Source organism: Centruroides vittatus, unplaced genomic scaffold, assembly GCF_030686945.1.
Source record: "Centruroides vittatus isolate TY-2023 unplaced genomic scaffold, ASM3068694v2 contig_596, whole genome shotgun sequence".
NCBI lineage: Eukaryota > Metazoa > Arthropoda > Arachnida > Scorpiones > Buthidae > Centruroides > Centruroides vittatus.
Genome location: NW_027122360.1, coordinates 906,111 through 923,375, shown reverse-complemented (window position 1 = coordinate 923,375; position 17,265 = coordinate 906,111). Strand labels below are relative to the sequence as shown.

Here is a 17,265-nt window from a genome sequence, read left to right as displayed (position 1 = left end):
GCCACTCCTTGTGAGTGCATGTTTACACAGTTTTTGATTGACATTGCTTGTACCCACCCACATGTTCCATAGAATGAATGCCTGTATACTTTAGTCATTTTGTCTGTATACTTTAGTATAGTAGTGTAGTCATTTTTTAGTAGTAGTGTAGTCATTTTGTCTGTATACTTTACTTTTGTCTTCATTTAGTCTGTATACTTTAGGTCGAGGTGTTGACAACAGTGAGTAACTGAATGAAGACCAGTATATGCTAATACACCAACATCTGCCATAAATGCCACTAGTATATGCCAGTCATAATAGCACAATCTACATGCAAAATGAAGAGCACTTGATTTTCAAATGTGTTTGAACTTGTCACAGCATTTAAAACCTTTTCGGGATAATATTTATTTTTGTAATTTTTCACAGAACACTTATTCACTTTCTACAGAACATAGTTTGGACACATGCTCTAACTTGTTATGTTGCCACCTGTCCAGTTTTTAATTCATTGTCTGGGTTAACAATTAATTTTGTCCAGGATTTTGTAGAAATTGTGAAATTATGATGAAACAAAGTACTAGTAAATATTTTCATAAATTTACTCTATTTTAACAGCGAAAGACACTTCACACTCTCACTGAAAGTTAATTTGCCATCTTACGCTGACATACGTCACAACCTGTCGATCCTTTTTTTTTATTCTTTTGCTTTTCAGCTCTTCAGCTCTTCAAAGCTAAGTTATTTCATTTTTTAATTTAAGTTGCTTCTACACAAGTCCCTAACTGATTTAGAACTGGCATGCACGTTATTCTTTGCATGGTAAAATAACATTGCGCTTGCGTCAGGGACTTCTGTTCAAACAAACCTGACCTGTCGTCCAGGTCAGCAATTTTGAAAAGGTGGCAACACTACCCACTTGCAAGTAAACATGAATTGCTTGCACTTTTGTTCTTTTTGTTTATCTGATACAGGTAACTCCCATATAACACTGCACTTTTATAGCATGGATTCACTGTAATACGGTTCAAGAATTGGGAACACCCCCATATAACACAGTTCTTTTATAGCATGGATTCACTCTGACACGGTTCTAGAGTTGGGTAAAACCCTCGTACAACATGAAATTTAATAAAAACTATTAAAAGCGAACTTTATCTAATTTGAAAATAGGGAAATTCCCGTACAACAGTTTAATAAATGTGATAAAGCTTTTAAGTGTGAAAGATACTTCATTTGACATTTTTCATTTGAGCATGTATATACTATTAGATTTTCATGCATAATTTTTGTGAACTATTAGTACTTAAGTACAGTATGTAAATTTTCTTTTCCCGCCTTCTGTTGATACATGTGGTCCTTCTCGAAACTTGTTTTAGTGTTGCCAGATCTCAATGCTTCTGCTTTTGAAGTTGCCAGATGTTTTTCATTTATTCCATACTTTATTCAGTCATTGGTTTTTAGGCATTGAACCACGCCTCCGACTGTTGGGACAATCCACATCTTTACAAGTATACTTTACAAGACTTTAATTGTGTCTCATTTTTGGCTATGTAGATAAAAAATTTTCAGTTACTAGTGCTTAGTGATGATGACAAAAACATTGTTTAATTTATATTAATATGTATCACTCTTAAGAAAATTTTAATAAAGATATTTATCTTAAAATAACTTTCACACAAACCTACTAACCGGAGTAAAAAATTTTTTGTTTTAATAATGCAAATGTTTGCAAATTTTTTACTCCGGTTAGTAAGTTTGTGTGAAAGTTATTTTAAGATAAATATCTTTATTAAAATTTTCTTAAGAAGTGATACAACCTAATTCCCCTTCTCATTCTAGTTCTTTGTTTCATATAACACGGATTCGCATAACACAGCAATTTTTTGGAACATAACTCCTGTGTTATACAGGGGTTACCTGTATTTGCTTTCTTAACTATAATTAGATTTTATTTTTAATTTATGCATCAGTTAATATAACAAAGATTAATCAAAATTTAAACTGTTTTTAATTGTTTTAGATGAGAAAAAAATTCCATATTAAGTATGAAACTGCAAGTAAAAATACTTTTAACTTTTTTTTTCTTTAAACAGTAATGGTTTTTGTTACAATTAAAATATACATTAAACATTTTAGATACTTAAAAATTTCTAAGAAATCTCTTTACAGAATTTGATATTTTGTATAACTTTGAATGTAGAAAAATAATTCATAAAGGTGTATTCATCATTTGTCATGCATATTTACAATAAAAAATAAATTATAAAAATGAAGAAAAATTTTAACCAATACTATTAGTAATTTAAATTTTAAAATGTTTATAAATAATTAATTCTCTAAAGAAATGAATGTAGCTTGTTTGGTAATGTATGACCTTGTTGTTTATTAGAAACCTTCTTCTATTGGATACATTATAAAAAGAATTATTTTGACTCATAATTATCTTCTCTGATGATTTTGTCCTTAGTTCATATTGTTAAAGAATCTTAGACCTGATGGTAAGACATTACTTATACAAAAAATGAGATAGAGATTTATGTGAGCAGGCAAAAAATTATGTTCAAAGTTGTAAAAACTGAAGTAAGTAATATATATATTAATCATACATGATAATAAATAGTTGTATATTTTATGAATTAATTCTTTTTTATTAAGAGATGTGTCATCTAATTTTAAAAACTTATTTAATATATAAAGTATTAATGATACATTTTTTGTTAAAATTATTATAAACATATAAAAAAATAAGTGTATAATAATTAATTTTTTACTTTACAAGATAGTATGCAAAGGTACTTCTGAATATTTTAAATATTTTTACTTACGAAGTATTATTTATCATACTATATACAACATTTCTGTTTACAATAGCATTAATTTTTAAAATGTCACAACCATTTCATAATATATTAAATGTTAAATTCAAACTATTTGGCATATTATATTGCATATGAGTGAAATGTAATTAAAATATATTGCATAAATTTTTTATTTCTGATGAAATTATTTATTAGAAAGTCAGTTAATTACATTTCTACAGAAAGTTATCATCAATACTTGTTTTAACATTGCTAATTTTTTAATTTGATATATATTATTGATATATTAGAAAAATAAGATGTACTCTACTCATTTATATCAATTCTAATAAAATCAGAACTTTTTGAATTTCTAATTGTATTAGTAAAAATATTATAATTCTAAATTTCTTCATTGACATAAATAGAAAACTCAAAAATTTTAAAATATTTTTACTTTCAAAATTCTGATTTATTTAGTATTTATTTTATTGATATACAGTTATTTATAAATGAGTTTGAATTGTGAGATATAAAATCATAAAACTTAATATAAATTACTACATTTATATATTTGTTTTTGGTTTAATATCCCAGATGGTTTAATCACAATTATGAATCATCTGTACATTTACATGTAACACTGTTATAATCTTAATAATGTTATAAAGTTTAATTTATACTGTTAATAGCTTTTTCATACTGTAATAATCATAGTATGCATTTATGCAAATATAAATTGAGTTTTTTGATTAGATTAAAGTAACATTATTTTAAAATTCAGAATTTAAAAAATAATGGTATTTTTCTAATTACATTATGAAATCACACAATTTATTTTAATAAAATTTTTATATTGATATGAAAAATTCAATAAAGCAAATTATCAACAATTTTCAGGGTCAAGGTGAGGTATAATTTATGGAGTTAACAATTAATAAGCAATCAAAATCTCTAAATTATAACATTTTGAATTAATTTACTGAATATAAAGTTAAATAAAATAAAATTTATTTACAAAAACAAATTAATGATCTGAATGATTTTCAAATCAAACAAAATAAGGACTAGACTGTATTTGCCATTCAGTGGTGAACTGTTTATCAGAGTGGTTAAACAAAACAAATTAAAAGTAATCTGTGACTTTTTTCTGTTGAAGATTGAAAAAGTAGAAAATATTTTTGGTACCAAAAGAGTACAAAAGGAGCCGAATTTGGCAAAAAGTAGTCAAACCGAGCATCACTGTATGCACCCAATAACATGCAAACTAGCACATGTTTTCGTAGGACCACATTCATTTAAAGAGGTGAAGGTCCTTAAACTTTGGCATTAATTTTCTGAGTACAGTAGAATGGTTTTCTAAAATCAAATGTTTGACTTGCTGTACAATCAGAGGCCAAACCTGTCTTTGTTTACTAGAAGAAAATCTATTTTACTCAAAACAGAACATTTATTATAGTACAGATTTTTTATTGTTTACATCAAAATGTAAGAAGTAACCATTATTGGAAGTAGGATTATTTCTTGGGGGTTGTGAAGGTAACTTATAGTTCAGTTTAACAAATTCTGATAAAATTTTTGTTTGTTTTATTGCATGAAAATTAGCATTGTGACAAATGGCATTTTGCCATGGCAACCACAAATTTTGATATTTGTTGTTTCTACTGTTGCAATATACAGTAAATACTTTAATATGATAATGTTTACTTAGGATAGAATACACTATGCAAACTGAAGTATTTACCAAATACCTTAATTTGATTAGATGTAAAAAATATACAAATTACAGAAATTTACATATATCTCAATGGATAAAAGGGAATGCTAATTTAAATTTATTTATTTACTTTAAAAGAAAAGCAAATTTTCTCTCTTTGCTGATACTTTATTTTAAATTGTAAAATTGTAAAATTTTAAATTCTACTTTTTTAGCATTTAAAGTTCAGAGAAGTTTTATTATACAAAGTTTTTAAACTTAGCATTGATTTAGCTACATATTATTTCTCAAGTCATTTAGAAAATGCTTTAAAATCACTAAGTTCTGATGATATTATATTGATTATAACTTATGTAAATGACTTGTTGTTGTACAGTCAGTGAACATTGTTGGATGTAAATGTTTTCAAATGTCAGAATGCTTTAACTGAAGTTGAAGTTTAATTTTACCAGTTCATAAGCATAAGATAAATTAAAGTTTAATACAGAAGCCTTTCACCTGTATTTCAAGACATTATCTATATTAGAATTTAGATGAGATAAATAAAATAGAAAATATTTTTTTGTATTAATTTATTTTGTCTTACCTTAAACTGCAGTTTATTTTTAAAGAAATAAACTGCAGTTTAAGATAAGACAAAATAAAGGTCTAAATTCATTAAGCTTTTCTCAAGATAATTATGCCTCTTTCCCTGTCTTGGAAATGAACTATTCTTATCAATAGTTTTTGAAATTTGAGATCTTATAGGCAAGAAACTATTCACTTCAGTTGATATTTTCTCTAACAATATTAATGCTCTTTCAATCTTTCTGACAAGTCATTTCCTTGAAGAGAATTGAATCTCTATCTTTTATATTAAGATTTCTTTTCCTTAAACTCTTGTCATGTGAAAAGAGTGGTAGATTAAATTTCATGGATTTTGGTTTAGTTTTGGTAATTTCTCATTGACAACTTCTTGTTTATATATATGTGAAATTTTTTTTCTTAAAAGCTATCTGTTGTTGAATAACTTTTATACTAAGATTTATTATAAATAATTTATATCCAATAAAAAATTGTTAGTACAATTGATTTTTGAAATATTCTTTTAATTAGATTTCTTCTTCTGAATAGAGTAAATAAATTCAGATTAATTTTTTAACCATAACTTAAGATTAATGCATTTAAAATAAAACTGATGTGGCTGCTTACTTGGCAAAATAATAAACACACAACACACCAATACCAGCACACTTGAAATTAAGAATATTAATAAAATGGCTACATTGAGATCTAAGGATTTTAATGTAGCCATTGTGTTGTGTGTTAGATGTCTGAAGATTATTAGTAAATATTTCTTAATTTCAAGTGTGCTGATATTGGTGTGTTGTTTATGTCTATCCCAATATTGGAGAGTTATTGACTGGCAAAATATTACTTACTTATATTTTCAATAGGAGTGAGAGAACTTGTCTATTGGGTTGAAAGGAAAAATTTCCAATTTAATAAATATGAAATATAAACTAAACCTGTTGTGGTTATTTGAACTGTAGTTTTAAGACTATCAAGGATATTTAGACAAAAATATAAGGAATTTCGATTTTTCAATATAGGGATCTAGTCTACTGTGTTTATAATTTCAATAAAAGTAACTTTGTTTAATATGAATATGTAGTTTAATTAACAATTAAATTTTATTATTTTTTAAGGATCCTACTGTGCAGCAAGTGACAAATCAGGCAAATCGTGCCCAGTCTGCTTTAGATGATTATAATCCATTTGCAGATCAGCAACAGAAAACAGTTGTAAGAAAATCTAATAATAACCTTTTTGTTCTAAATTTTAAGTTTAATTCAGTTTAATTAAATAAAAACTGTATCTAGATTTTAACAGTTTAAGTTATCATATTTTTTATTTATAAGATGCACTATTGTATTGAACAAGTCACATTTTTCATGTCAGTTTTTTGGAGGGAAATATTCTTTGCACTATAAGATGCTTTTGGCTTATAAGACATGTTCTAATTTTCAGATAAATTATAGTAAAAAAATTTATTTCATCAAAATTGTAGACTAATGTTAGTAGTATATAATGAGTTGTACTGTAGATAGTGAAAAAGGTGCATCTTATAAGGCAAAAAATATGATATTCATTTTATTAAATAAAGTATAATTTATTGATATTTTTAAATATGAAATTTGATTAGAATATTTTTTATAAATGTCAAAAATTAATTTTATAAATTCTAATTTTGATAAAATAAATACAGGTACTCCTCACTTTATGACCTATCTGCTTAACGACCACTCACACTTACAACCAATCGAATTTCGACCTGCAATTCGAGGAATCCCCTTTCTCAGCTTGAGTGTTGGTCAGTGGCGAATGGTGACACGCGCATTAAGCGTACTATAATTGTCTTATAGTACTATAATAGGCTAACAGCATACTATAATAGTCTTTTTATGAATAAATTTGAAGTTTGTTGCATAATTTGTATAATTTTGCAACAATCCTATATTCCCGGTGCAAGCTCCTTGCTTATCGACCAATTCGCTTAACGACATAGTTGTCGGAGCGGAACTCTGTCGTAAAGTGAGGAATACCTGTATTATAATATTTTGAATGCTTTTTAGTTACTTAACCAGTAGGGTTGAATGTAAATTTTAAAGTATTATTTACTGTTCCCAACAATACTGCTTGAATGTAGTTATGGTCAGCAATGACAAGAGAATAGTTATGACTTTATTTATAAAAATTTAACAATTTTGATTTCTTAATTACATGATAGAAAAACAATACAATAATATTAGTCTGGTAATTAAGAAGTCTATGTACTTTTAAGTGTTTTAGACCCTTATTTCATTTTAAAAATTTTGACTAACAAATATAAGTTATTTAGCACAAGATTGAAGAGCAAAATTAGAAAAGTTATTAAGCATGATGAAATTTCCTCATATTTCTTTGTTTTCAAATTCAAATAATTTTTAATATTTAAAACCACACACATTTAAAAATATTTCAACATTAGATTGAATTCAGTTGTTGCTAACAATAAAGGTATTAAAAAGTTTAATTTTTTTATATCTGTGAAGTATATAAGACACCAACAATATAAACATAATTTAAAAACATAGCTATAAATTGGATGCTTATAAATTAAAACTTACAAATTGTAGGAGAGGTGTGTGAGTATGTGTGTGTCTATTTATATAGAAATCAGATAATGCACAATAATTTAGAAGAGAATAATTGAATATATGAATAGTATTAAATAGAATAAAGAACACAATAATCAAATGATAGATTTGATTAGCTATTGAGCTAAAACTTTGCTAATTAATTTCACATCTATTTTGTACTTTTGACTGAAGACAGTTATTTGGCCATCTTATATTACATTTAATAATTAAATTTTGGTAATTTTTGGATTAATTTAATTTAGATATTCTGGAAGAAATATTAGGAATCTGGAAGATGATAATATTTATTCAATATTTTTGATAAAAATGTAATTTTTGTTGAATTCCCCCTATAATTTACACAAAATTAGAGTAATATATTTTTTCAATGGATACATTATAAAGTGCTATTAGTACAAAGTCCTAATTAACAAATTTCAGGGAACTGAATTCTTGAGTTTGTTAAGTAGGATGTTTTTATTTAGTATTGTCAGAAAATTTATTAAAGAAGATGAAAAATGCATATAAATAAATAGAAAATGTTTAAGATCTGCAAAAAAGTTCATTAAGTTGGTTTGTTATACAGGATGCTCGTTATTAGGACTTGTACAAAGAATTTCAAATATCAAACAGCCAGATTTCTTAGAACAGAAATTATTATTTTTTTAATTTTCTGTCCTAACTCTCATACTCTGTATTTTTTAAAAATAATGTAACAGATTTAAAAAATAATTCTTTATATATTTAATGAATAATAGTTTTGAAATTTGATAATTTTGCAGGAACCAAAATTATTCTGTACTTAATATTTTTCAGTTAGTCTATGTTCATTCAAAGAATACAAAAACAAATTGTAAAGAATACTGAGGAGTGATGTTGAACACAAAATTTGTGTTTTATATTTGGTTTTGTTTGTTTCCTGTACTTAGCAGTTTGATCTTTTTAACTTATAACATGGTACAAAGTTTTATTTTAGATTTACTTCATATTTTAATAGTATATAAAATAAATGAAATAGAGAAAATATTAATATAAACTTTATCATAAAATACTTTTTACTAAATTTTTCCAGCTAAAGCCTGACAATTTTCAGTAATTTGAGGTTCATTTTAAATATATTATGCTTATGTAATGACTTCCTTCATAATGAGTATCTTACAAAATTATGATTATTGCACAATTTTATATAATTAATTATTTGAATAAAATAGCTTATTATTTATTTATATTGATTGTAAATTATATCCTGCTCAACAATTTCCTTTATTTTTTGGCTTTTTCTTTCCTATTTGCACTAAAAGGGCTTTTTTTTCCCCCATATCCATCATATGTTTGGCAAGGTCCACAATGTCTGAGTGGTGAGGTATGAGCTGGACATATCTGAGGCATTCTACCTACAAAAAATTTCTGGATTTATTCAGATTTGATTCAAAATCCTCTAGAGCAATAGAAATCTTAACTGCAATGACCATTCATTTGGCATGGCTAACAATTATTCTTTAACCACTAATTTTCTTGCTAATCAGTTGATTACAGTTGAGTCCTACAAATTTGACTTAATGTGAACTGAACAAGTGATGAATTTTACAGCAGAGCAGTGATTCTAGTCTAAATAATGGAATTTTTGTAAAGGTATTAAATGTGCAAATTCATATACATAATAATCATGTACTGATAGTAGTGACTATTTCTATTACTAATTAAATTTTAATTAAAAAAAAACATTGGCAGTACATGATTATTATGTACAGCCAATGTTTTTTTTTAATTAAAATTTAATTACTAATTAAATTTTAATTAAAAAAAAACATTGGCTGTTCAGTGACTACTTTTGGGTTAAAAACATACATGCTGTGAAATTTTGCAGTGGCACTTGGGAAGAGAGGTATATTCTTTGTTAATACACATAATTGATGCTATAATAGAGTGTCGCCAATGAATAACGACAACTTGTTTGATCCTAGTGTTTAGTTAGAGGTAGAAATTAGATTATTGTTGTTTTTTTTTTTCCTTCTTTTTTTTGATACAATATGTTTTACAGAATGTTGAGTTGAGAGTTGAATTTCTGGAATTCTATTGTATTATTTAAAATTTTAAAAATCATTTTCTACTTAAATTTGGAACATAGCCAAAATTTTATGTCAATTATATCTGTATCACACTAGTACGTACATTTTTAGCTGTTTTATTGATTTTCCTGTGCACTGTGATTCATGGATTTATTGAAGATACTCTACTAAAATTATTTTTAAGAAATTACAAAAATTTTAGTGTTTTTGTTAGTGTTTAAATTATGTTAAAAACAAAAGCTTTATAGTAGGATAGTACACTTGAATATATTTAAATTTAACATACTAAAATTACATGAAATTTTTTAAACTACTCTAAAACAATATTTTGCCTGCACTATAATAAGATTTTTATTAAATTATAGAGATCCATGGAAAACATTTGAAAAAATGTGATTTCTGTAAAAAAATAAAATCATTACATATGAATAACTAAAAGATCGTTAAAGAAAATAATGATGGAAGATGAAAAAAGATACAATATTGATTAAATTAGCAATAAATTAAAAGTTTGAACCTATTAAGATAAGGTTACATTGTTGCTTCAAGATAAAAAGACTTTTTATTGGAAACTGTTCTTGATTTAATTAAAAAATCATGTAATACTGTATGTCAGTGTTGTGGTTTTGATAAATCTGGAATTGGTTTTTGATAAAATAATATTCTGTAAAAACTTTAAAGTATTTTGAAGTATTTAAAGATTTTTCAAGTACTGTAATTTTTGAAATTTTAATGTATTTGAATGTTTTTGTTCTTACTTCAAACTCAAAACTCTGATATAAATTGAATAATACAAGCAGTATAATAAACTTTTTGAATAATAAAAGTAATGCATCCATCACTATTGTTTAAATTTCTCCAAACCTTTTAGTAAAATATTGATGATAAATGTGTGAATCACAATATTGAATTATTTTTCATGAGAGTACTTCATTATTATTGATAGTACTCTCTTCTTTCTAGCCTGTTTTCATAATTATTCGTTATACAGATTTAAATTTAGCAGTTCCCCTCGTAATGATCTTTCTCTCTCTCATTTAGGACAATTAAGGTTCAATTTTTGACTATTTAATTTTTTCAAAGACTAATTAAATTTAGAAAATAATAATAATAATAATAATAATAATAATAATAATCTCAGTTAATCTATGTTATTGCTTACATTAATTATGCTATATTCTAAAATTTAATTTTTTATACTGTCATGTGTTTTAATATATTAGAAGTTTTGTGTTTTATTTAAATGCAGAAGCTTATGAAATAATTTTGTTATGATTTTAAAAGCTTATACTTTAAAATATTACATACAAGTTTTGATTAATTGTATTATAAAAGTTAAATATAAATTTTCCTTTGATTAATGGATTTTATATATATATAAATATACTGTATATATATATATATATATATATATATATACTATAGTTGTTAAGCTACTCTACTGTATATATATATATATACAGTAGAGAGTCGAAAATTGGCATCAATTGGGGACTGGGGTCGTTCAGATTAGGGATTTGTTCCGATTACGGTCTATGTACGAAAAAATATATTAACCTGTCCCATGTTCAAATTTTTCTTCGTTGCGTGCGTGTCGCTTCCTGTTGAATTTTCGTCGATTTTAAGCCAAACGAAAATTTTTATAATAATAATCGAGGCTATCGTATCGTTAAAAATTATTTCTGCATTTTGTACAAACAAAATAAATATATTGAAGAATATAAAAACATGAAAATTATACTTTAGAAGTAAATTTAGTATCAAAAGCGTTTGATTCGGCACGACACAGTCTGACTGAAAATCGTGCCGATTATCGGGCGATTCCGATTACCAGGGTGCCGATTTTCAACTCTCTACTGTATTGTATTTCTCATGTTTTCATTTTTCTAGGTTTCTACAATACTAATATTTAAACTTTAAATAAAATTTTTTATTATTTTTACTTTTTAATTTATTAAATTAGGATTTCTCATTCATAAAAAATTCAATTCTAATCCATTAAAAATAGTGTCGACAAAAATTGTGTGTTCAGCAGTTATTAAATGGATTTACTTTCAAAATTGGTTTGTTTTTTCTTGATTATTATTCTGCTATGCCATTTGGAGTCTATTTTATTGATTCAATTTTAATTTTATTCAAATTATTTTCTCTTTATTTAAACTGTACTGAAGTCACTAGAAGTTGCATGAGATTTTTTTTTCCTTTAATGATTTTATTTTCTATTAATTTTTAATGTATTGTTTCTTGAATTTTTTTTCTTTGAGTTTGTGTGTGAAAGATGGGAGAGTTGCTAAGTCTAATCAAAACAGCTGAATGAAAAAGCCCAGGAAAAAACCTTGCACCAGAGTTTTTAAAAAACAAAGCTTTATCTGAACAATCTGTTTGCCAGTATCAGACTTTCTATAATTTACAATTATAAAATTATTTGATTTTAAAATACAAAGTTTAATACTAATCCAAACTTTTGCCGTAATTAATTGGGCTATTATTATGCTATAGTTAATAATTAGAAACTAAATAATTGGTACTAGAGGTAGACATTAAGTGCTATCTCTTATCTAAATTAATGATTTATTAAATAATTTTGAATATTCTGAAAGAAAAGAACTAGTCTGGAGCGGGACTTGAACCTGTAACCTCTGCTTACCATGTGGTGCGCTTGCCAGTTATGTCATCTGGACCCCAAGCAAGTCTTCACTTCCAGGCATATTTAAATTTAGATATAGTCATTCACAGTTACATGTGGTGCTGGCTGGGGTGACTCCTACACCCACAGCCTCCTATGTACTACTATACTATGGCAATCAGTGAGCTGTTGTTATACTCAGCTTGATGTATTGATACTAATCCAAACTCTTGCTTTACAGCAAGAGTTTGGATTAGTATCAATACATCAGGCTTTGGGTGTTAATATATACCGGGTCTTTCAACAAGAGGTGTCATTTTAAATTTCGTGCCATTTTTCAACTGTCAACATACATCTATCATTGTGGTGATATTTGACAAGTAAAAACTAGGAGGTTTTCAAATATGGATTGATACACAGTTGCACAATGCATTTGAAGTAGTGAAAATTCACTACAAAAACGGTGAAAATATTGCGGAGATGGCTCATAAAGTTCATACTACTTTTGGTCCTCATCAAGTGCCTTCTTGCACATTTATAGTGAATTTAATCAATAAATTTGAATGTCTCAGACAAGTTAGTGATGTGAAGACTCCAACTCGTGCTAGTCTGGCCAAATCACCTGGAAATATCGCTGCTGTAGCTGAGAGTGTGGCTGAAAACTGAGTTGACTGACTCAGTTGAAATCATGTTGGTTGACTTTTTTGGCCTAAAATTGATGCTACAGATGCAGGCAACATTTATTTTCAACAGAACAGCATTACCTGTCACACAGCTTGTGAAACAATGGCTCTATTGCATGAAAAATTTCCTGGATGTGTGATTTCTCGAAATGGAGACTTCAATTGGCTGCCAAGATCGAGCAATTTAACATCATTAGACTTTTTTATTTGAAGCTACGTTAAAGGTAAAGTCTACACCAATGCTCCAGCAATGATTCAAGCACTCAAAGACAATATTACAGCTGCTATTGGTGAAATACAGCCACTATTATGTGAAAACGCAATGAAAAATTTCATCAAAAGAATGACCATTTGTAAGAACTGAGGAGGACATTTGGCAGATATAGTGTTCCATTACTAACTTCAGAGTTTGTACTTTGAATTAAAATAAAAATATCACCACTTTTCACAAAAATATTGCATTTTTCTGTTGATTTAAAATGACACCTCTTGTTGAAAGACCCTATATATACAAATCCCCTTTGACTTTTGACTTTCACTTTTTGTATCATTGTCAAATACATTGATTTTGTAAACATTTGACTGTTTTGACCTTTTGCTGCTATTAACTCATTTAATCAGTTGTTGAAGTGGTTATTTATATCACTTAATCATTACTTTTTCCCATGATCATTACTTTTTTCAAAGAAGAAAACACTATTTTAACAGGCAAAAGTAAAATTAGAATGTTGCACCAGATTAACAACTGGTAACATGAATTTAAAATTTGACAATAAACACAGTGTGCACATGCAACTCAGATGCAAGTGCTGATTGGCTAGTGCAATGGTTCTTAACCAGTGTTCCGCAAACCTACTTCGAGTGTTCCATGAAAGAAAAGATTTAAAAGTTTTTATTCAAATTTATTCTCATTAATATATTGAATAAAATAGAAACATGGAATTATCTACAAATATAGCAATGTTTATTAGTTCATTGCTTCATAGTTTCCTGAGAATAGTAAACATGGAATTGTTTATCAATATTTGAATGTATTGATGTTAATACTCTGTGTAATAAAAAGTATATGAATGGTGTTCTGTGACATCAGAAAGGTTGAGAATCACTGGGCTAGTTAGTGTATGATCACTCTTTAAGGTATCATCATCACCTTGCCTGACCAAGTGATAGCAGTATTCATAGTGATTAGTCAATCTGATAAATTATGATAAAAAACATGAAATTTAATACAGTGCCTGATTTTGTTTGTCAAAATTCATAATGACTGGGCATTATGAATAATTCCTGTATTAATCACTTAGTCTTAACATATATACAGTTTAATTTTATAAAGTTTAACTACTAAGCATTTTCAAATTTTTTGGTTTATTGTTGGAGCAATACTGTTGATTGAACCTCAGAGTTTATTACCTTTCAACAGGAAATAAGTGGGTAAAAATTGAAAGAAATATCTTAATTAGGTTAATTTAAAGATTACAGCTACAACATTTTGAACTAATTGTATGTTTTTATAGTTAACCCAATTTAAGTGCTTTCTGATTTGGTTGTTACATTAACATTCATATCTGTTTCAATGCTGTTGTTGGAATCTGGATCTTTCTGGTTCCAACTACTTGTCTCAGCTGAATGGCCAAGGCAGTTAAGACATTGGCCTATCACTCTGGGGACTCAGATTGAAATCTAAGAGGGTTGAATAAACCCCAGGAGTTTTTTGGAGTGATCTACCCCAGAAATGTTTGGTCTTGTTCCTCATTACCAGCTGCCTGATTGTGGACCTAGCCAAACCTGCAATGGGCTTGAAAAAAGGCTGCCTTATTAGTGCTCATGTGTAGTAAAACAAGGAAAAAACCGTCATTCTAAACTATTTTTTTATACAGCGCAGTGTTGTACTGTTTTTTTCAACTCAGAGTTTATTTTTAAGAGCACCTACATTCCCTGGGGTTTATTTGAATCCTAGGATCTTAATCTAGGAAATAAGATATTTCTATTTTAATTTTAAAATTTGAAAGGATAAATGGAGAGATAATTTAATTTGTAGTTTTAGATTAGAATTGAGCATTACTCAGATGATGACCTGAGGTTTGAAATAATAATGAAGAAATAAGTATAAGCAGGAAGATGTGGTCAAATTTTCCAAAGTTTGTATACATTTAGTTTTAACCTGATTAGGAGACCAAATGAATCTGGCAAAAAAACACTTAATCAACACACTAATAACTTAATTTTAAAGCTTCATGATATCATTTGCAATTGACAAGCATTGCTAAAGACATACATTGTTTGTTTAGAGATGTTGGTCACTTCCTTTCTCTTCAACACTATGCGTACTTTGTCAAATTTAGTGATCTCTTTGAATAGTTTTGATATTATACTTAATAATTCACATGAAATTTTAGTGATACATTTATAAACAATTTATTAATGATGCATATTCATTTTATTAATTGAAACTATTATTTACAATTTTGACATTTTTGTGGAATGTAATATGAGTAGTTAAGTATAACTATAAACAAATTCTTTTGCTCCCTCACAATATATGCAGAATTAGTTTGTATTTTTAAATAAATTATTTTCAGTACACTTAATATGGTAAACTTAGTTTTATTCATTAGCACCAAGAAATTCTAAATTTTAAAATTCTGTTTTTATTATGATATTTATTTTAGCTTTAAATTTATGATTTTATTCTTATTTTCTGTTTAGATATTACTTTAATATATATAATTAGAGTGGATAATATCAAAACTTTTCAGCTTATCTTTCTTTTAAAATTATTATTTTAATAATACTTGGAATTAGTTAGTTCAATTATAATTGAATGGAATTTAGGTTATTTAATGATTATTAGATGTTAAATTATTTTTTTAACAAATCATTAATCATTTCAATTATATCCAGTGGATTTTAGAAATTTTTGACATTTAATTAAATTTTGTTTGAATATTTCAAATGTTTTTTAAAAAAATGTTTAAATAAATATGTAGTATGCATGATATATATTTGTATAATATGTTTCTGTAGATAGATGATCTCAAATATCTAATGTGACAATTGAATATTTAATTTAAGTTTGGAGTACTATGAATATTTGCATATCAATTGATCAGATATGTAATCTATTCACTTATATATCTAATCAATAACTATACAAATGATTTCTTTTCTTAATCACTTAGCAGTTACTTGTTTCATATTTTATCATTTCAATATTAATTTTTTTAAATATTTTTTTCACTAGCAGCAAGCACCTGGTACAAATCCTCCACAATATCAACCACCTCCAATTAAACAAGATACTCCACAACCAGCTGTAATGCAACCTATTTCAGAACCACCTCCAGCATATACGCCAACCGGAGCACAGAATTTTAGTACGGCAGACTTACAGAAAAAACAAGAAGTAACCAATGAATTGAAAATTTTTGTTCTTTTCTTTATTACAAAAATTTTATTAATGTTTGTGTAAATTTTAGGAATTAGAAAGAAAAGCTGCAGAATTGCAAGCTAGAGAAGAAGCACTTAGAAAAGTACCTTACAACGGTAATAATTTTTTTTATATATAAATCAAAAAATGAAATTTGAAACAAGTAGCAATCAGAAATTTGGAACAAAGGCACAAACACTTGGTTCCAAAGTCTTGCTGGATCAATAGAAATTATTTAATAACAGTTCAACAGTACATTATGGATCAGTAATTATTTGCCTTTCATTTCTCTAAAGCACTATGGATTGCTGGCAACTTACATAAAACATGTAATCATTGATTCAATTTAATACATTTTATAACATTAACATTCACATTATTTTTTAGAAGCTGTATCTAATGAAACAAATATATGACTGGGCATTAGAAGTAAATATTAACTAAACCTTTAGTGTCCGTCAAAAATTTTTAATTAAACAGATGTTTTCAGCTAATTTTAATAGCCAACATCAAGTTACTTATTTCAATATTGGTAGTCCTTGATTTATACTTGGGTTAGGTTTCATTAGAAGAGGTTGTAAATATAGGTAAAATTATAATGCATGGTAATGAGATACATTCTAAGACAAAGAAATTTTATAAACAAGAAAACTCAATTATTTTTACTTTTCTTTGTAAATATACATAAAACTTAGGTTAAGATGTTTATTGTCACAAAATAACATTCTTTACAAGCATATAATGATAAAAATAATCACTCTGGAAAAGTTCACATTCACTCTGATATTGCTGAAGTATA

At 26.7% G+C, this 17,265-nt stretch overlaps 1 protein-coding gene across 4 annotated transcripts in view; it reads left to right on the top strand.

The window, feature by feature from the left end:
• The window catches only part of Scamp (secretory carrier membrane protein), a 56,135-nt gene that overhangs the window by 18,647 nt on the left and 20,223 nt on the right, over window positions 1-17,265 (top strand). For 2 of the 4 annotated variants that reach the window (XM_067275165.1, XM_067275167.1), the window contains exons 2-4: window positions 6,189-6,284; window positions 16,281-16,442; window positions 16,516-16,582. In XM_067275165.1, coding sequence (XP_067131266.1) covers window positions 6,189-6,284; window positions 16,281-16,442; window positions 16,516-16,582 — 325 coding nt within the window. Of the gene's footprint in view, window positions 1-2,476; window positions 2,566-6,188; window positions 6,285-16,280; window positions 16,443-16,515; window positions 16,583-17,265 lie in introns of those variants that run through there. The other 2 variants (XM_067275168.1, XM_067275166.1) reach the window with 2 other exon arrangements.